The following is a 21,116-nucleotide window of genomic DNA, read 5'->3' as shown; positions in this document are numbered from 1 at the left end:
CAGTTGACTGAGCCACCTAGGTGCCCCAATGTGGCCTACATTTTCAATTCCTTTGCACCATTGTCCTCTTTTGCACTGTTGTTTTTCTTTGTTTTTGTTTATTTTTTTGTTTTATTTTGTTAAGAGAGAGAGAGCACAGGCAAGGGAAGAGGGGTAGAAGGAGAGAGAGAATCTCACGCAGGCTCCATGCTCAGGGAAGAGCCTGACATGGGGCTCAGTCCCAAACCTGGAATCATGACCTGAGCTAAAAGCAAGAGTTGAATGCTCAACTGACTGAGCTACCCAGGCCTTCCTTTCTTTTGCACCCTTATGTGTTCAGCCTTACATGAATTCACTCATCTACCATCTGTCTGTGCTTGGGCAGCTAAGCACTATGGAAAAAAGTCATAAAGCTAGGTGGTTTTATTTATATAGTACAACTATAAATTAATGTTTACTGGCCTAAATTAGACTTTCGGTACCATGTGACATTCTTACTACATTAAAAAAAATTTTTTTTAATGTTTATTTATTTTTGACAGAGAGAGAGTGACAGAGCATGAGCAGGGAAGGGACAGAGAGAGAGGGAAACACAGAATCCAAGGCAGGCTCTAGGCTCTGAGCTGTTAGCACAGAGCCTGATGCACAGCTTGAACTCACAGACTGCAAGATCACGACCTGAGCCAAAGTTGGACATTTAACCAACTGAACCACCCAGGCGCCCCTACATTTTTTTTAAAGTATATTTATTTATTTTGAGACAGAGGGAGGGGCAGAGAGAGAGGCATGGATAATCCCAAGCAGGCTCTGCAGTGGTAGTGCAGAGCCTGATGCGGGGCTCGATCCCATTACATGAGATCATGAACTGATCCGAAACCAAGAGTTAGGCACTTAACTGAGCCACCCAGGTGTTCCTCTTATTACATTTCTTTAGTTATCTATATTTCCTATTTGATAAAAACTAATTCAGGTCTTATTTTACTCAAAATTCAATACCTGTTGTGTTTTGTCCACCCTTTCACCTCTGCCCTTCTTATGCTTAGAAGTGTTCCCTCAGAGACAAAGATAGTATCAGACCAATATTCCTTCAAGTTTCTGTAAATCTGTAAATCTGCCTGCATCTGCAGATACATTTTTTTTTAAATGTTCATTTATTTTTGAGAGAGAGAGAGCACAAACAGGGGAGGGGCAGAGAGAGAGGGGAACAGAGGGGCTCTGTTATGATAGCAGCAAGCCCTATATGGGGCTTGAACTCACCCAACCATGAGATCATGACCTGAGCTGAAGTCGGACATTCAACTGACTGAGCCATCCAGGTGCCCCACAGATACATTTTCTTTATCAGAGACTAGTCCTTCATTTGCATTCTAGTTCCATTTGTTAGTCCCTTTACCTTGAATCTTTAGTCTCTTCATCTGTGAAAAACATTTTCAAAGATGAAATACATAAAACATAATTACAGATTAGCATTAAGAGATGAGCATTTACTATTGATTTTAATGATAGGGAACACTAATTTTGAACCTCAGGCAAAATGTCTCCCCCAGAAAGAATTACTTTCTTCAATTAGTAAACTTCTATTACAAAAAAAACAAAAAAACTCCGTTATTAGTAGTAGTATATTTTGAAATTCTTCAATAAAAATTTAGTGGAAATTTGCTTTCTCTCTTGTTAAGAGAGAAGGTACATAATACCTTCAATTTTGTCACAACACCTAAAATATTTACTCGCTGGTACAGGAAAAGTTTGCTGACCCTCAGGTGTAAGCCACCTTAACTGGGATGGGGGAATGGAGCAACGTGGATTAGAGATTCAAGAATAAAGTGGTTACAACTGGTGATTAATTAAAGGTGATGGGTGAAGGAGACCAAGTTCAGGATGATTCCTAGGTTTCTGCATTAAGCAACTGGGCGAACTGACATAGGCTTTCATTTTGTCTTGGAAGAAAATATGATGATGAAGATTTTAATTAGGGACATTGGTTTCATCAATAATAACTGTGAAGAATTCTTTTATCTGTTTTTTAAAATGCAGCTTTATTGATATAATTCATATACTCAATAATTCACTGATATACAGTGAACAGTTAATTCACTGGTTTATAGTTTATTCACAGGATTGTGCAGCCTTCACCCAATCCAATTTAGAACATTTTGTTTTTCTCTCAAGGAAACCCCTATCCCCACTCCTGTTTTTACTCCTACCCCTCAAAACCATCAATCTGTTTTTTTTTTCTCTATAGATTTGACTGTGTGGACATTTTGTATGATTGGAATCATATGTGGAGCCTTTTGTGACTGGCTTCTTTCATTTGGGCTAATGTTCTCAGGGTTTGTTCATGTATCAGTACTTCATTCCTTTTTATGGTTGAATGGTATTCCATTATATGGATATATCAGATTTTATTTATTCATCACCTGTGTTGGACATTTGAGTTATTTCTACTTCTTGGATATTATGAGTAATGCTGTGAATATTTGTGCACAAATTTTCATGCGGATGTGTTTTCTTTTGGTTATATATCTAACAGAATTGCTGGGTCATTTTGATAAATTTATTTTTAACTTCCTGAGGTGCTGCAAAACTTTTTTTTTCTAATGTTTTATTTATTTTTGAAAGAGAGAGACAGAGTATGAGCAGGGGAGGGTCAGAGAGAGAGGGAGACACAGAATCTGAAGAAGGCTGCGGGCTGTGAGCTGTCAGCACAGAGCCCGACGCGGGGCTCGAACTCGTGAACCATGAGGTCATGACCTGAGCCAAAGTCGGACGCTCAACTGACTGAGCATTACCCAGGCGCCCTGCTGCCAAACTTTTTTAAAGTAGCTGTGTTATTTTATATTCCCACTAGCAATATATGTGGGTTCCATTTCATCCACATCCATTTTCTTTTTATGATAGCCATCCTAGTAAGTGTGTCTCTTTTATATCTGACTTTAGATAGGTTTGAAGATTGCTGTATGGACATATTCTCTTGCCTTCCAGAGATGTGGGTACTGTTAGGACATATTAGTCTTTGTGATATTGCAAAACAAAACTGAGCTAAAGCTTAGAATAAGCCAGGTGCTAGGATGAAGGAAAAATGATTTGGGAAAATGACTTGCTTCGTATTAGTTCTCTACCTTCTCTTTAGGTATACCCTGCTTGCATAATAAATGTTACATGTTCTTGAGATGTTATAAGAAAATCCAATCATATTTTAAATAAAACAGAGGATTGCTTTATTTACATAGAGCTTTTTGTAAAGAGCATAGTTTTTTTTTTCTAGAAGTAGCCTGGTAAGGCAGAAAATATGAGATTTGTAGTCAGACAGACTTAGCTTTAAATCCTGCTTACTTACCAGCTTTTTTTACTTTGGGCAAATGACTTGAACTCTCTGAGCCTCCATTTCCTCATCTATAAAATGAGGATTAAAATAGTATCTATTTTAGGGACACCTGGGTGGCTTAGTCAGTTGAACTCCTGACTTTGGTTCAGGTCATCATCCCGCAGTTCATGAGTTCAAGCACCACGTCAGGCTCACTGCTGTCAGCCTGTCAGTGCAGATCCCACTTCAGATCCTCTGTCCCTCTCTCTGCCCTTCCTCCACTTGTGCTCTCTCAAAAATAAATTTGGAAAATACTGTCTACTTTATTGAAATATTATGGAAAGGGGCGCCTGGGTGGCGCAGTTGGTTAAGTGTCCGACTTCAGCCAGGTCACGATCTCGTGGTCCGTGGGTTCGAGCCCCGCGTCAGGCTCTGGGCCGATGGCTCAGAGCCTGGAGCCTGTTTCCGATTCTGTGTCTCCCTCTCTCTCTGCCCCTCCCCCGTTCATGCTCTGTCTCTCTCTGTCCGAAAAATAAATAAACGTTGAAAAAAAAATTAAAAAAAAAAAAAGAAATATTATGGAAAGATGCCACAAATGAATGAGGAAATAATGTGGATATAAAGTGATTAGTACTGTTTGCAGCTGTGATATTGATGATAATTTTTAATCTTATTTTCGTATCATGATTTTAGTTATCGTGAAATATTTGTTGATATTTATTTCCTTTTTTAAAGTTTATTTATTTTGAGAGAGAGAGAGAGAGAGTGTGTGTGTGTAGGGGAGAGGCAGAGAACTAGAGAGAATCCCAAGCACTGTCAGTATAGAGCCTGATACAGGGCTTGATCTCACGACCATGAGATCATGACCTGACCCAAGATCAAGAGTCGGATGCTTTACTGACTGAGCCACCCAAGTGGCTATTCCCTTTTTTTAAAACCACTTTTACATCTTGGTCTTATTTCCATTTGGATTCCAAAATTCATAGTTTTTTTCTAGCAAACTTTTATTTTCTCCCTAGGAGTACTTCTTTGATTCCAGAGTATTAACAGATGGAGAACTGGCTCCCAATGATCGATGCTGTCGTGTGTGTGGAAAAATAGGCCACTACATGAAAGACTGCCCTAAAAGGAGAAGGTTGGCAAAATGATTATATATTGACATTACAGGGAAAATAAATGTGAGGCCAATTGTAGCTATAACTGTGTTCATATATGTTTAAGTGAGAAAGTTCAGGGCTTAAATTGGACGTTGGGTAAATGTATATTGGAGTGGAATTTTGTTAATAGAGTGAGATTTATTTGTGGTACAATGGTATCTTAAAATACTCGTTTGTTCATTTATTCATTAATTCATTGTGGCTTTGTGTTTCTTTTTTTTTAAATTGAAGAAGGATTTATTGATACCTTCTTTATTGGAAACTGTGCTAGGAGTCAAGAAAAAAAAGAGACATGGGGTTCTCACCTCACAGTAATGCAAACCAATAATTATAATATATAATTAACTAAATCTTTGAGGTATCTACTGTGAGGTATACCTATATAATACATATTTTGAGGAATATTTATTCTCTCTACCCCCTGAGGATATATTTATGAAATATACTTTCCTGTATTTAATAGGCCAAGAAAATCCCTTCTGTAGGAATCAAGTCCTGCCTAATATAAAGATCTTAGAACTTGTCAGACAGAATGAACTCCTAGGTTGCATCAGTGCTATTTACTGATTGTTAAATGAGAAGATGCTTTCTCTAAGCATCTACTTCTTACTCTGTAAAATGGAGTTAATAAATACCAGCCTCTGTTTGATTGTTATAAGATTAAAATTCAATACTAAAAATTTTTTCTAATTTGATAATGTATTATAAAACTACTAGAATACCCAGTTGCTGCCATATGAGTAGATGTGCTTTAAATATGAGTTCTTTTGCCTTAAAAAAGATGCATGAAACCATGAGCATGTTAATCCCTTTATTATGAGACTCTTGTATAGTTTAGTTTGTTCTGTAATTCACTCAGTTTACAAGTCCCTAGCCCCACATTATTGGTATCAGCAGTTTACTGTTTAGACTAAAGAAGAAAGACAGTGAAGAAGAGAAGGATGGGAATGAAGAGGAGAAAGACTCCCGAGACCTTCTTGATCCCCGAGACCTCCATGACACTCGAGAGTTTAGAGACCCCAGAGACCTCAGATGCTTCATATGTGGAGATGCTGGACATGTACGAAGGGAGTGCCCAGAGGTCAAGCTGGCCCGTCAGAGGAATAGCAGTGTGGCTGGTAAATAGAACAAGCCAAAAATAGTTTCTGGTAGAAATAAGGTCATTTGTGTTGATAACATTTTTAATGTATTTATTGTTTTGAAAGAGAGATAGTATATGTGTGCACGAGCAGGGAGAGGAAGAGAGAATATCTTAAGCAGGCTCCATGCCCAGGGTGGAGACAGACTCAGGGCTTGCTCTCACAACGTGAGATCATGATCTGAGCTGAAAGCAAGAGTTGGTTGCTTAACTGACTGAGCCACCCAGGCGCCCTGCAGAAGGTATTTTCTGAAATATATTGTCTCCTTTAGAAAAGCAGTATTTGTCTTTTTGTCCTTTCTATTCCCAGTTTTTTTTTTTAAGTTTATTTATTTTTGAGACAGAAGAGTGTGTGCATGCACATGTGTACACTTGGGAGAGGGACAGAGAGGGAGATAAAGAATCCCAAGTAGGCTCTGTGCTGTCAGCACGGAGCCTGATGCGGGACTCGAACTCATGAACCTCATCATGACCTAAACTGAAATCAAGAGTCGGAAGCTTAATCAGCTGAGCCACCCAGGCGTCCTCCACAGCATATTTTTTTAGTGATTTACAAGATTGAAAAATGACTTTAACAAAAATGTTGTTACAAGTCCTTCACATGCATAATCATAGTTTAAAAGTACAAATCTAAGATTTGAGACTCTTTAACAGAGAAAGGGAGTTTATTGATTGTCATTTCTCTGCTGTTTTCATTATCTGTTGATTTTCTTTCTGATGTCTTCTCTTAGCAGCCCAGTTGGTCCGCAACCTCGTAAATGCCCAACAAGTGGCTGGTTCAGCCCAGCAACAGGGTGATCAGTCCGTAAGGACTAGACAGTCCTCAGAATGTGTAAGTACTGAACCTGCAAATGGATTAGTCTTGGCAGGAAGATAGTACTATCTTTGATGGGTGAGAGGGTTGATCTTTCAGACTTCAAATACAATCATCCAGATTACTTGGTGCTTTGTAGTGGTATTCTTGCTAGTCACCTGAGGTGGAATGAGCATTACTTTTGGAGTGATGTATATCTGGGTTTGTATCTATGGGCAAGCTACTTAACTTCAGTGACTCTGCCTTCTTATTTGTAAAGTAAGATAACAACTACTAATATGTTTGTTGGTAGATTAAAATAAGGTAATGACTTTGAGGTTCTAGGCTTTGCCTAGTGGAAAAATATCAGCAACATTTATAAAAATAGACACAAAAATTGAGATGTGTTGGGGTTTAATACTGTTAAGGCAGTACATGCATGGTATTGCACTTGCTTGAAGCTTTTATGTGTCTTCTCATAGCTAATTTGAATACCTAGTGAAATATATCCTGTGAAAGCAGAATATTGAATTAGAGTTCAGATTCACAAGTTTCATATTTGCTGAGTTGCTTTTTACCTTTATGTAAATCTGTATTCATCTTGCACTTCTTAAATTAATTAATTCAATACCAATCGAATGTTTGCTTACTCTAAATGTGACATTATGTTTTGGTTTGTCACACTTAATCCTTTGGGCGGCCATGTGAAGTGGAAGGTGTTAGTATGACCAAATTTACAAATTGGGAAGCTGAGAATAAGAGAAACTAAAAGATTCAAACCTAGGTTTGTATAGCTTCAAAGCTGTTAACTATTAAACATGCTAAATATGATATCTGTGTTTTAGAAAAAAATCTTTAAGAATTTTTTTAAGGTTTATTTATTTTGAGAGAGACATAGAATGAGCAGGAGAGGGGCAGAGAGAGAGAGATTGATTGATTCTCAAGCAGGCTCTGCAGACAGTGCAGAGCCTCATGCAAGGCTCAGACTCACAAAAGGTGAGATCATGACCTGACCCAAAACCGGGAGTCGGAGGCTTAACTGAGCCACCCAGGCGCCCACTAGAAAAAAATTCCAAGAGTATATGAAGATCAATATAGGGAGAGATTGGGAACATTAAGCAGCCCACTATCCTCACCTATAGTATTTGCGTACCTACTATGGGTCTGACATTTTCATAAATGTTACATAACAGCGGTAATGTTAGCTAACATTGTTGAGTGCTATGTACTGTATATATGCTTTTTTCTATTTCTTCCTGTAAAATATTAGAAAAGTACAGAAAATAATAAACATTCATGTAGTACCACCAGACTTTAATAAGTCTTAACATTTTGTTATCTTTGATTTATTAAAAAATTACCCATAGTCAACAATCCCTATGCATTCGTATTGGATCTTAAAACCTTCCTACCATCCCTTCCTAGCTACTAAAATGTATCTACTATCCTTAATTTGGTGTTTATATTTCCACATGTATTTTAATTAAACTACGCAAAAACCTATGAGGTAGATTCAGTTCATTATTTATACATTACAGGTAAAAAAACCAGATTTAAGTTTTTTGCCTGAGGTCAAAACACACTTGTAAATTGAACTTGAACCCTCAGGCTCTGTCTTCAAAACCTATGCTCTAACCACTTTCCTGTGCTGCTTCTACTCTACCCTTTGCTTCCAACACTCACTTTTTTGTTGCCTGATATTTGGATAAGAGCCTAATGGACACTGCTGTTCTGATGCCTCACAAAGCACTTTAACTTCAAAATGTCTGGAATGTAACATTTTTCTCCAAATCCCTAGACTGGCCTCTTCTTGCTCCTGTGTTCTCCATCTCATTGAATGATCCTATTCTCTGGTTTCCAGAACTACTCCTCTCCCTCAATTCACACATCCAAATCAGTCACCAAATCCTGTTGTTTCTACCTATAAAAAAGAGCTCACAGCCATTTGCTTCCCTGTCCCTATTTTGTAGCCTAGCTTACCATCATCTCAGGACTATTTATTGTAGCAGCCTTTTAATCAGTCTCATTAGTGTTTTTCCCCCCTAATATTTTCTGTTTCATTCCTGTTAAGCCAGAATAATTTTTTCTAAAACACATATTGATGGTGTTCCTGACCCACTTAAAACCCTTTGGTCATTTTCCAGTGCCCTCAGGATAAAGTCTTAACTACAAGGGCTGTAGTACCCTTCATTATCTTGCCCCTCATTGGTTCTTAACCTCAAATCTGCTGTTCCCCTGCCTTTGTACTCCAGTAATATTAAACTTATTTCACAATCCCATTACTTAAAAAAGCCAGGTGTTCATGAGCCTAAAGACCTTCAGTCATGTTGTTTTCTCTGCTCAAAACACTCTTTCCTTCCCCTTATCCCTATTCTCTTTTATCAGACTGAGTTCTATTACCCTTGAGTCTCAGCTTCCTTTGGGAAGCTCTCCTTGATTTCCACTTTCATTCATCTTTCTCTCTTCCCAAAGTACTTTTAGGTGTTCCTGCTTTGGGATTTCCTTATACACTATACATTATACATTCTTTATCATAGTAATCATTTTAATTTATTTTGATTGCTTGTGTAATCTTCATGTGCTCTTCTTCCTTTTCCCCATAAACTTTAAGTTCCATGAGGGCATATATGTTAGTGTTGTATTTTTAACACCTAAAACAATGCCCAGATGTAATCAACACTTGTTGAGGGACTGAATCAAAGTGTCTGTGAGATATTTAGATATGTTTCCAGTTACAGTTGGAAATGTGGGTTCTGCATGATGGGAATGACGTCTGGGGTCTTTTTTTCTTTGGATAGTGAAAGGGTTTATAGGGTAGTACATATGTCAGAGAGAGTTTGAGGATCTTGAAGAAAATTCTATTTTCATGTAAAATGAGGCTCTATTATTGTTTATTATACACATTATAGATTTCTGTTTATAATGTTCTAATGAAATAACTCCATAATTTTGTATTTTGATTATCTCTGCTTTTATAATAGTAAGATGTTTTAAAATTAATTTTAAAATGTTATCTTTTTCTCTTTGCAGTCTGATTCACCATCTTATTCTCCTCAGCCCCAACCATTTCCACAGAACTCATCCCAGTCAGCTGCCATTACCCAGTCTCCATCCCAGCCAGGATCCCAACCCAAGCTTGGCCCACCTCAGCAGGGAGCCCAGCCCCCACATCAGGTCCAGATGCCTATGTATAACTTTCCCCAGTCACCACCAGCTCAGTATTCTCCCATGCACAATATGGGACTGTTGCCAATGCACCCTCTCCAGATCCCTGCCCCGTCCTGGCCTATTCACGGCCCAGTGATCCACTCTGCACCAGGCAGTGCCCCCAGCAATATTGGCCTGAACGATCCCAGCATCATCTTTGCACAGCCTGCTGCCAGACCTGTGGCGATCCCTAACTCCTCTCATGATGGACACTGGCCTCGTACTGTGGCTCCAAATTCCCTGGTGAACAATGGTACAGTGGGAAATTCGGGTAACCCTTCCTTTTCTTCTTTTGTATATGTCTGTAGAAAGGTTGGGTGGTTGGTTTTATTGGTTGAACTGGGGGAAATAAAAGTGAGGAAATATTTACAGAGGGACAAGTATAGGATTAGATACAGTATATGGGCTATGGATTCAGACTGCCTAGATTTGAATCCTGGCTCTGCCATTTATTATGTGGGATTAGGCAGTTGCTTAATCTCTTTATGCATTGATTTCATCTGTAAAATAAGGATATTAATAGCATCTAACTCACAGGGATGTTGTGAATATTAAATGAGGTAATATACATAAATGTCACTTTATGATTATTTTATTTTATTTTATTATATATATATATTTTTTTAATATATGAAATTTATTGTCAACTTGGTTTCCATACAACACCCAGTGCTCATCCCAAAAGATGCCCTCTTCAATACCCATCACCTACCCTCCCTTCCACCCCCCCATCAACCCTCAGTTTGTTCTCAGTTTTTAAGAGTCAACTTTATGATTATTTTAAAGTTTCACTGCAATCCTGCTTGGTGCATTACTAGCACTCATTTTATAATTTAGGAAACTGTAGGGTTAAGTAACTTACTATCATGCTCTTGTAATTAATCATAGTAGATCCAAGTTTTAGATCAATTTCTTTCTTCAAAACTTTGTTCTTTGCCCTAGTAAGAAACAATTCTTACTAATAAGTAAGGAGCAATTCTTTAAAAAGCTATTACTAGCACTTTGTAGCATTAAAAACTACTAGTTTTTTCTGATATGTAAGTAATACATTTTCATTATAGGACATTTGAAAAATAAAAGATAATCCATAATCTCAATTCCTAGACATAATTGCCAAGTAATACTTAGGTGTGTTACCATCCATTTTTTAAATATTTGCATAATTAAAAATACATGTACCATAAATCTTGTTTAATATTCAACGTTTTAGTTGATTATATTTTTATTTTAAAAACTTTTTTGAAATGTACACAGAAGGAGGGAGTTTTAAAGTAGGACAAGCACCCTGTTACCCAGCTTTTAACAGTTACCAGTATTTGCTATTCTTTGACCCCTTTACCTCATTTAAAAAATTCTTTTGGCTTTAGTATTTAATCAAATCTCAGACATTGGATCAAATTTCCTTATAAACCTGTTTGTATCTCTTTAAAAAAAAAATCACAAGACCATTACCATACCCCGTATCACCTAATACCTGTTCATTTTTATTCTTTTTCTAAAATTACGGTTATTGTTGATTTATTTGAATCAGGATTCAAACAAAGCCCTTACATTATAAGTGTATGCTTATTTTATTTCTTAAGTTTCCTTTAATATGTAATACTTTCTCTTCACTGTTTTTTCCCCCATATAAACTGTTTATTAAAGAAACTGTAGAACTTCTTATATTCTGATGTTGGCTGAATTGTATCTTTGTGGCATTATTTAACATGTACCTCTGTCCCCATATTTCCTATAAATTGGAAGTTAGGTCCAGAAGCTGGATTAGATTCAGGTTATTTTTGTTGGCAAGAATTTATCTCTTGATTGGTCCTGTATGTTTCTTGTTCCCTCACTTCAAAAAGAACTTACTCTCACTGTTCCTCTTTTAGTGATCTAAGATTGATCAATGAGTTAGGTGATATCAGTGTCTTCTGTCCATTATGAAGCATCCCATTAATTTTTACATAATAGTTTTAGTTGTTACTGATAATTATTTCTGATAATTGCTATTTTACTAGGGGTTGTAAAATGATGATTTTCTATTTACTGCTTGTGATTCTTCTATAAAGAACTTTTTCTTATTAACTACTTGATTATCCTGAAATATAGGAAAAGACTAAAAGCTTGATTCTTTCCCTTTATCAATTTTCACAAGTATTTTAGTACTTTTTATACAAAAATATGCTATTGCTTAGAGTACCATGATGGAAGAAGTACCTCTGCTCTCTTTGGAACAATACATATAATGTATTTTGCTGAGCAGAAATGTCAAAGTATGGGAACTCATTCAGATTTCCAAGATCAAAGGATATGTGGCATATATGACCATTCTTTTTTTTTTTTTTTTTTTTTAATTTATTTTGAGAGAGAATGAGTGCAAATGGGGAGGGGCACAGAGAGGGGGAGAGAGAGGGAGAAAAAGACTCCCAAGCAGGCTCTGAACTGTCAGCACATAGCCCAGTGTGGTGCTGGAAACCTACAAGCTGCAAGATCATAACCTAAGCTGAAATCAAGAGTCACATGCTTAACGGGCTGAGCCACCTAGCACCTAGGCACCCCATACATCTTCATTCTAATGTGATCTCTGTTTCTGTCATTCAACAAATGTTTATTGTATATATGCTATGACATGTACCATGATAGTCACTGGGTTATATAATGAACACAGACCCAGTGTCTTGCCCTTTGATACAGTGGCTCAGTTTTTACAGTTTTATTCTTCCCAGTACCACCACTAGTTGATCTCTGTCAGTCATAATGAACTAATTAATTAACATCCTAGGAACATACTGTATTCTCTCTTACCCCTAATTGTTTACTAAAGTTGTTCCTTCTGCCTGGAAAAATCCTCTCCCTATCTCTCCTTCTTACTCTCACCTCCTTTTGCTTTGCTCCAAAGCTTGGGTGACTCATTCATCTTCCATTTTTAAATTTAGCTCACTTTCTAACAGGAACCCCTCTTGTTGATTTTGTCCTCCAATTGTGCTAGGTATCCTTTTTCTTTTCCATGTTTCCTTAATATCTATATCTTTATACTTGTCTTATGAAATTGCCAGTTTACTTGTTTGCATAACCCATTAGGCTGAACTTCTAAAGCCGTGAATTGTTTCTTCTCTATCATTGTCTCCATCGTGTCCAATATAGTGCCCGGATGTATGGTAGATACATTATTCATATAATATATTATTTTTATTATATAATTACTCAGTAAAGGTTATATTATTATATGTGGAATGGATTTACAACTCATAGTTAATATTACAGCTAAAATTACTAATTTGTTGAAAATGGAAGGATTGGGTGAGAATATATTATGAAAATATTGTGAAAAATGGCCGAGGGAGATTGGTAATATATCCTAAGAAATACCCTTTGATGTCAAAACACATTTCTCAGTTGGTCAAGACCTTAATATATATACCCAGTCTCATTTAAAGCAAAAAATATACCCTGTAGCTTCAGTTCTTAATTGTAACTTGGTTTTATGAACTTTCAGCAAAGCAGCTGCTTTGTTTTTCTGCTTACCTCCTGAGAAGACTGAGTTTGTTAAGAGTGTGGCTAGTATGGGTTTTAGTTTTCTGGCTGTGTACTCCTCCCTATCCAGTACCTCTTAATTTGAGTCTGCTAGGAAGTTTAGTGAATGAGGGGAGTGTCTTTCAGATTATTTCCTGCCACATTGTGACCCTGGATGAGAAAAGCCACCAGAAATGATGCAAAAGATTTAGGAGTAATTACTTAGGAGTAATTTGAAAAGATGCACTTTGAAAGATGTACTTCTATCTTAAAGGGAAGTAGATTGTGGGGGTTGTTTGCCATAGAATGGATAGCACTCCTATTTTTTGAGTCTCTACTTACATACCACACCTTGTGCAAGCCACATTGTTTTTGTTATCTAATTTAATTCTCACAACAGCCAGAGGTGCATAATTGAACTTCAGTAATTTTTGGAACTGGGATTTGAACTTTGACCTGGTTGGCTCCAAAGCCCAAGTTCTCAACCATTACACCGCAGTGCTTCAGTTTCTAATAGAATTGCCTTTTGAACCATGATACAGTTGTTTCTAGGATAGTGGCATTGTCTTTAGGAAAAAGTGGAAGCTCCTTAATGATGTACTAAGGTTCTTTAAAATGTAAATCCTACCTTATCCATCCAGCCTTTTTTTCTTTCATTGCCTCCTTTTACTCCTTAGTGGTACTGCTGATTGTTTTTGCAGCTTCCCAAACTTGCTGTACTGTCCTGTTTCCTGGCTATTGTACTTGTTATTCCTTCTGTTTAAAATGCCCTCTTTGCCCTGTTTTGCCTAACAATTCCTTGTGCTTTAAAATTTAGTTTAGTCAGTCATCTTAGGAAAACCTTCTCTAGCCTTGAACCAAATAGGTTAGCCCCCTCTTTATTTTTCATTATTATTATTTTTTTTTTTATATTTATTTTGAGAGAGAGAGAGTGCCCAAGCAAGCAGGGGAGGGACAGAGAGAGAGGAGAGAGAGAATCCCAAGCAGGCTCCACACTGTCAGCACAGAGCCCGACGCAGGGCTTGAACTCGCAAACCAAACCCAGGCTGAAACCAAGAGTCAGTCACTTAACCAGCTGAGCCACCCAGGCACCCTAGTTCCCTCTTTAGAGCACCTTCCACCAATCTCTTATAGCAATGACTACTTATTATTGTATCTCTACCTTTTATATGTCTCTTTTATGAATAATTTGAGCACAGTGTTTGATTCTTAAAAAAATTGGTATCCTCTGCATTTAGCATTGTTCTTGTCCAGTGGTAGGTACTCAATAAATCTTTGTGGAATGAAGGAATATTTAAATGAACAAACTGATATTTTAAGTATGTCTTTCCTGTCTTGTTGAAATGCAGAGCCAGGCTTTCCAGGACTAAATCCTCCAATTCCTTGGGAACATGCACCACGTCCCCATTTCCCTCTTGTCCCAGCTTCGTGGCCTTACGGTTTGCATCAAAACTTCATGCATCAGGGAAATGCCAGATTTCAGCCCAACAAACCGTTCTATACTCAAGGTACCGTTGTTTACAAATTCATTAAGAGGCTGGGTGGGTTTTGTTCTGGGACAAAGGTGGCTTTGTGAAGGCAAGGAACCAGGAGTGAGATTTTATGCATTCAGTAAACATTTTATTGAGAGCATACTGTGTGTCACACTGTGCTAGGTGCTTGTTCAGGCAAGAATTAAGTAAAACCTGTACACTTAGAAGAGCCAGACATGTAAAATAGACAAGGATAGGAACTTAGAAGGAGTCAGTTAAATGTTATCCTAGCAGAGTTTATAGGAGATATGGACACCAAGGATCAAATCACACAAGATTTTGACATTTGAATTAGACTGTGAAAGAGATACAGGATTTGTTTTTCCTAGAGATTTGTTAGAGATTATAGGGGAAGAGTGTTCTTAGCTGAGGGAATATATATGTAAAGTCGAGGAGTTTTGCCTGGCATAGTGAGGAAAAAAGAAGAGAAAATAATAGGACTAGAGGATGCAGTGGATGGGAAAGATGTGTACATGATGAGGCTAGAGAAGGTAGGCTGAGGCCATATTATGAAAAACTTTTTGGACTATGTTTAGTAAGTAGTGTGGATTTAATAGAAGTTTTTGAGTTGAATAGTGACATAGTCAAAATTTGTTTAGTTGAACTTGAATGACATTAGAATTCATTTATTCTGTTAGTGCTGACATACCAATAATAGGTTTGATCTAAGTAATGAATATTACAAACTAAGGAGAACTTGTAGCATTTTATCTAGCCTACTTGCCTCGAAGGTATTTCAATTCTAATAGGGAATGTCTGAGTCTGGCCCTCAGCTCTTCGTTAACCTATGAATTAAAAAACTAGAGTCAGTTACTTACGACACTTAAACTAGGAGTTCAAGAAATTAAAGAAAGGCACTCAAGAAATGCTGACTGAATTAAATGGTAACTTTAAGGGGAAACCCTGGTACAAGTTTCAGGCTTGATTCATTTAAGCCTTTTTGTAAACTATCCGTGTATTGCTGGGGCATCCCTATATTATAGAATGGCAGAACATTGACTGTGGTGGACTTAATCTTCTGAGTAAAGAACTAAGGTTGAAAAAAGTTATTATTAATCATATAAGGGCTTGGTGGGCTGGTGGGATGGTTGGGGGGAGTCTGAAATTCTTCCTGATGAATTTGTTGCCTTTGGTACCTCCCCTTCATCTCTTTTTTCTTTCACATACCCATGTTTCCCTGCTCTCCTCTTCTTTCTCCTGCGAAATGTTTTTACGTGCTTTATCTCCTCTTTACTATATAAATAGAAAAAAAGAGAACTAGCTACAAGTTATTAATTCTAAGCGTTGTCAGATATATAGGCACAAGCCTTTCAGTTTCCTGTCTGTGTTGTGTCCAACAGACAGATGTGCCACCCGTCGGTGTAGAGAGCGTTGTCCCCACCCACCAAGAGGAAACGTGTCGGAGTAATGCGAGTCCATTTTCTTTCAGCTGGTCTACCGATGCACAGCAACCAGCCAATCCTGCTGTCTCAAGGGTATCCGTACCTCAATGTCAGTTACATTCAGCAGAAAAAGTGACATTTAATGGAAAGCAAAACAAATCAGGTCCTGATTTAAAATTTTAACACGTTTAGATAGCTTATTTAAATTCTAAGACTGTTTTTAAAGACTGTATTATTTGTATATAAATATGAACTATAGTTTTTACTAGTATCACCAAATTGAGTGATACAAATTTCATCTATTTTATTACCCTATTTTTAAGGGAATTTTATGTTTTGTTTAATCTTGATGAATTGTATAAAGAGAGAATTTAAAAAATTACATTCTTTATTTTCTATTAGCTGTATTCATACTTTGGTTGCTTCAGACTTTATATATATTGTTCTTAAGAATTAGGAAAAACTTTCATGTGTTTTAAATTTGTCACTTCTATTCTTTACAGAACCTTGTAGTGCCAAAAACTTTTTAAAAGCTAAAAAAAAAAATAATAAAATAAAACTACAACGTGAAGATTCAGAATTTTTTCTTTTACATTCTTGTATATTGAAAATATTCAAAATTGAACAGAAAGTTGCTTTTGTCTGTATTTGAAGTAATTCTATTTTAAGTTAATAAATCTTTTTGACAAGAGTCAAATTTGGTTAATTCATATGGTTGTTTAGATCATGGAGATATGTAACAATTTAGAGATTTGTTTTACTCTCAGTGAATGGAGCATTCTAAATTACAGACTTAGAGAACCAAGAATCTTTTTTAATGTCCTTAATTTTACTGGATCTTCACAACACCCATATGAAGTTGATAGAAACATATACTGTCTTCATGTCTGTTCATCATTGAGAAAACAGAGGTGCAAAACAATAAAGTGAATTCCAAGGTAGCACACTTCTATGTTGGAAAGAGAATGGAAACAGATCTTTTGAAGAAGAGTTTTTAAACACTGAAACTGATACTGGCAATTTGAGTGGAGGGAAGAGATTTCTTACTTACTGAGGTACTAGTATGTGCCAGACTATCCATTCTGAGTTCTGTTACTACCTGGAATGCACACTTGCCAGGATGGTGTTTACCAATAATGGTTGTGGTAACTGATTATAGTTGAAATTAAACTTGTGTTGTTAGTAGTATTTTAGCTCTTTTTGGTACTATCCATTGAGCTGAGGTCATTTTGTCTAAACCTCCCAATTACATATTTGACAGGGATTTTGGACTAAGTGATCCTATAGATTTATTTGGAAATCTGCAGAATAAGTAAATACAAATGTATTTTAAGGACAGTGTATTATCTTTGTTCTGCTTCCTCAGATATGCATTACTTAAATAGGAGACTCTGGGCTTTTGCCATATTTTCCAACTTGGAAGATGCTTGAAATCTATTGCAGGAGGTTGAGGGCTTTCCTGCCATATTTACAGCCCTGAAAAGGTATTTATTAAATGTTAAGATCAGGTCTATTTACTGTAAGTTCTTCATATTAAAACTTCAGTATCTCTCAGAATCCTACTAAATGGTGGAGTTTGCTCATTTGTTCTGTTAATGAGATAGCTGGCCCAGTGTATGTTTTTGTTAAAATATAGGCATACCTCGGAGATGTTGCAGATTAGGTCCCAGATCACTGCAATAAAGCGAGTATCGCATTAAAGTGAGTCAAATGCCTTTTTTGATTTCCCAGTGCATGTAAGTTACGTTTACACTTATCCTGTAGTTGATTTAAGTGTACAGTAGCATTGTCGAAAATGTACATGCCTTAATTTTATTGCTAAAATATGTTAACCATCAGCTGAAATTCAGTGAGTCATAATCTTTTTGCTGGTGGAGGGTCTTGACTTGAGTGCTGACTGATCAGGTGGTTGTTGCTGAAGGTTGAGTTGGCTGTAACAATTTCTTAAAATAAGACAAAAATGTAGTTTTGCCACATAGATTGATTTTCTTTCACTTGAACACGTAGATGCCACTGTAGGGTTCTAAATTAGCCTAATTTCAATATTATGTCTCAGGGAAAAGGGAAGCCCAAGGGGAGAGAGAGAGATGAGGAAATGGCTGATTGGTAGAGCAGTCAGAACACACGCATTTATTAAGTTTGCTATCTTATATGGGCATGGTTTGTGACACCCAAAACCATGGCACAGATCACCGTGATAAATACAATAATACAAAACTTTGAAATATTGTGAGAATTACCAAAATGTGATAGAGACACAAAGTCATCAAATGCTATCAGAAAAAAAGGCACCAATAGACTTGCTCCATGCAGGGTTGCCATAAATCCTCAATTGGTCAAAACAAAACAAAACAAAAAACCTCAGTATCTTTGAGGGGCAGTAGTTGAAGTGCAGTAAAACGAGGTATGCCTATATGACTTGGAACATTGGTGGTTTTTTGTTTTTGTTTTTGTTTTTTTTAATGTTTTTAGTTTTGAGGAAGAGAGAGTGAGAGCAAGTGGAGGAGGAGCAGAGAGAGGGGGAGACAGAGGATCTGAAGTAGGCTCTGCGATGACAGCAGAGTCCAATGTGAGGCTCAAACTCATGAACTGTGAGATTATGACCTGAGCCGAAGTCAGATGATGCTTAATTGACTGAGCCACCTAGACACTCAGCATTCAGGTTTTTTTTAAATAGCGTTCATGTATTTAATCTTTTTTCAAGTCTTGGAGAACAGATGATGAGGTATGTAAAGTGTTCATTTTACTGTTCTTTTGAATTTATTTGAAACTTTCGTTAAAAAAAAAAAATCTCTGAGGCACCCAGTCTTAAGAGCATGCAGCTCTCGATCTTGGGGTTGTGAGTTTGAGCACCCTGTTAGGTATTGAGATTACTAAATCTCCAATAAGAGACTGTCCCTAATTCAGCTTTACTTTCTAAAGGAAAGAGGTATATATCACCTGGAAAAACGTATTTTGGGGGTTTTATAAAGCCCGGTAATTTAGGCTTTACTTTTGTGACAGTGTTCTATATAGTAATTTTCAGTATCTCACTTGTCCCTCCTTCAGCAATTACCAGTGCTCAGTAACTGGCAAAACTGTTCCAAGTGGAAAACTGTAATAATACTCTAAGTTTGTAATTTATACCAGCAGCAGCTCAGTTTTAGAAGTTTGTAAACTTCTCTTAGAAGTTGTAAACTTAAAAGTTTTTGATTGTGAATTCAAATTCATTGTAGAGCAGTTGGAAGTGCCAAAATTATCAATCTTTATTCAGAGTACACACACACACCACACTTAAGACCATATTGTTTTGAAATGTTTTGTATAATGTTTAATGACATGGAGAGATTAGTATCTTCCATTGCCATTAAAGATTATTCAAAGTATGAATATTAATTTTGTACCATATAATTTATTTAAGTGCCCTACAGATGGACATTTTTGCTGTTTTTTCCTCATATATTAAAAATTATATAAGATGATGGGATAAAGCTATTTTTGTATATATTCTAGCATGGTGAATATATATAGATATATATTTATATTTGTATATGGGATTATTAGGTAAAAAAGGTAAAAGTTTTAGGATTCCTGCTATATATTGCCAACCTGCCTCCAGGAAGGTGGTTACCATTTTGTGGTCCCCAAAAATACATCAAATGTGTTGGTGAGCTTATAAAATAGCTTTAAAGTCGGAACAACTAATTTTTTCCCTTGTGAAGGAAAATTTAAATGTATTCATTTAAAAAAAGTATTAAATAAAGGAACAAAGTATAGAAATCATCCATCAATCAGAAATACTTTTTAAACCCCAGGTTTACTTTATTTTTTTATTAAAAAAAATTTTTTTTATGTTTATTCATTTTTAAAAGACAGAGACAGAGCACAAGCAGGGGTGGGGCGGAGAGAGGGGGACACAGAATCCAAAGCAGGCTCCAGGCTCTGAGCTGTCAGTACAGAGCTCGACGCAGGGCTCGAACTCACGATGAGATCATGACCTGAGCCGAAGCTGGACGCTCAACTGCCTGAGCCACCCAGGCACGCCTCAGGTTTATTTTAATACTATTTTTTAATGTTTCTTTTTGAGACAGAGAGTGTCAAAAGCAGGGGAGGGCGGAGGGGGGGACAGAGGACCCAAAGCAGAGTTATTTAAGTAATCTTTATACTCAATGTAGGGCTTAAACTCATATCCCCAGTCAAGAGCTATATGCTCTTCTGTGTGAACCAGCCAGGCAACAACCCCCAACTATCTCTCTTAAACATAGACAAACATACATACAAAGAGTTTTTAGAAAGTGGGCTCATGTGCTATGTTCAGTAAATATAGCAAATTAATTTTACTTGGATTTAACAAAAAGTGAAATGAACTGCTCAACTTAAAAATTTTTTTCTATGGTAGTTCTAAAAGATTTCCTTAAAATTTTTTTTAATTTTAGCAGGGGAGAGGGGCAGAGGGAGAGAGAGAATCTTAATTAAGCAGGCTTCATGCTGTGTGGAGCCCGACACGGGGCTTGATCTCACAAACACTGGGATCATGACCTGAGCTAAAATCAAAAGTTAGATGTTCAACCCATTGAGCCACCCAGGCGCCCCACTAAAAGACTCCTCTTAAAATTAAGGGCAATTATAGAAAACATTAAAGAGGCTGGAGTTATTTTTTCCTGGTTTTCATGTATGTTTTAATGAAGTGTAGGACTCCTATTATGAAAAACAAAATCCACACATTTTGTTCACATCAAGTCCTAAAACTATTTCCCATTTTTATTTAGTTTTTAAAATGTTTACTACCATTCCTTTCACTGCTGCTTTTTATTCCTAAATCCTGAATTTGATTAATTTCTTGTTGGGTGAGTTTTATTGTCAGGCATTTTTGTCCTAAGTGATTAGAATGCATATTCCCTTTACATTTTGTTCTTAATTTTTTTTACTATTTATTTTTGAGAGAGAGAGAGAGGCAGAGCAGGAGTCCCGAAGGGGCAGAGAGAGAGGGAGACACAGAATCCAAAGTAGGCTCCAGGCTCTGTGCTGACAGCACAGAGCAGGACTTGAACTCAAAAACATGAGATCATGACCTGAGCTGAAGTCAGACGCTTAACCAACTGAGCCACCCAGGCGTCCTTTCCCTTTGTGTTAAAAAAAAAATTTTTTTT

At 36.8% G+C, this 21,116-nt stretch overlaps 1 protein-coding gene across 11 annotated transcripts in view; it reads left to right on the top strand.

Moving 5' to 3' along the window:
- Positions 1 to 16,678, top strand: part of TUT4 (terminal uridylyl transferase 4) — a 137,057-nt gene extending 120,379 nt beyond the window's left edge. For 4 of the 11 annotated variants that reach the window (XM_030324613.1, XM_030324612.1, XM_030324603.1 and 1 more), the window contains 6 exons: positions 4,303 to 4,418; positions 5,335 to 5,558; positions 6,310 to 6,410; positions 9,402 to 9,849; positions 14,423 to 14,581; positions 16,035 to 16,678. In XM_030324613.1, coding sequence (XP_030180473.1) covers positions 4,303 to 4,418; positions 5,335 to 5,558; positions 6,310 to 6,410; positions 9,402 to 9,849; positions 14,423 to 14,581; positions 16,035 to 16,123 — 1,137 coding nt within the window. In that variant the 3' untranslated portion in view covers positions 16,124 to 16,678. Of the gene's footprint in view, positions 1 to 4,302; positions 4,419 to 5,334; positions 5,559 to 6,309; positions 6,411 to 9,401; positions 9,850 to 14,422; positions 14,582 to 15,945 lie in introns of all 11 variants that reach the window. The other 7 variants (XM_030324614.1, XM_030324611.1, XM_030324607.1 and 4 more) reach the window with 6 other exon arrangements.
- The last annotated feature ends 4,438 nt before the right edge of the window (positions 16,679 to 21,116 follow it).

This window comes from Lynx canadensis, chromosome C1 (genome assembly GCF_007474595.2).
Source record: "Lynx canadensis isolate LIC74 chromosome C1, mLynCan4.pri.v2, whole genome shotgun sequence".
NCBI lineage: Eukaryota > Metazoa > Chordata > Mammalia > Carnivora > Felidae > Lynx > Lynx canadensis.
This window is presented reverse-complemented; position numbering and strand designations above follow the sequence as displayed.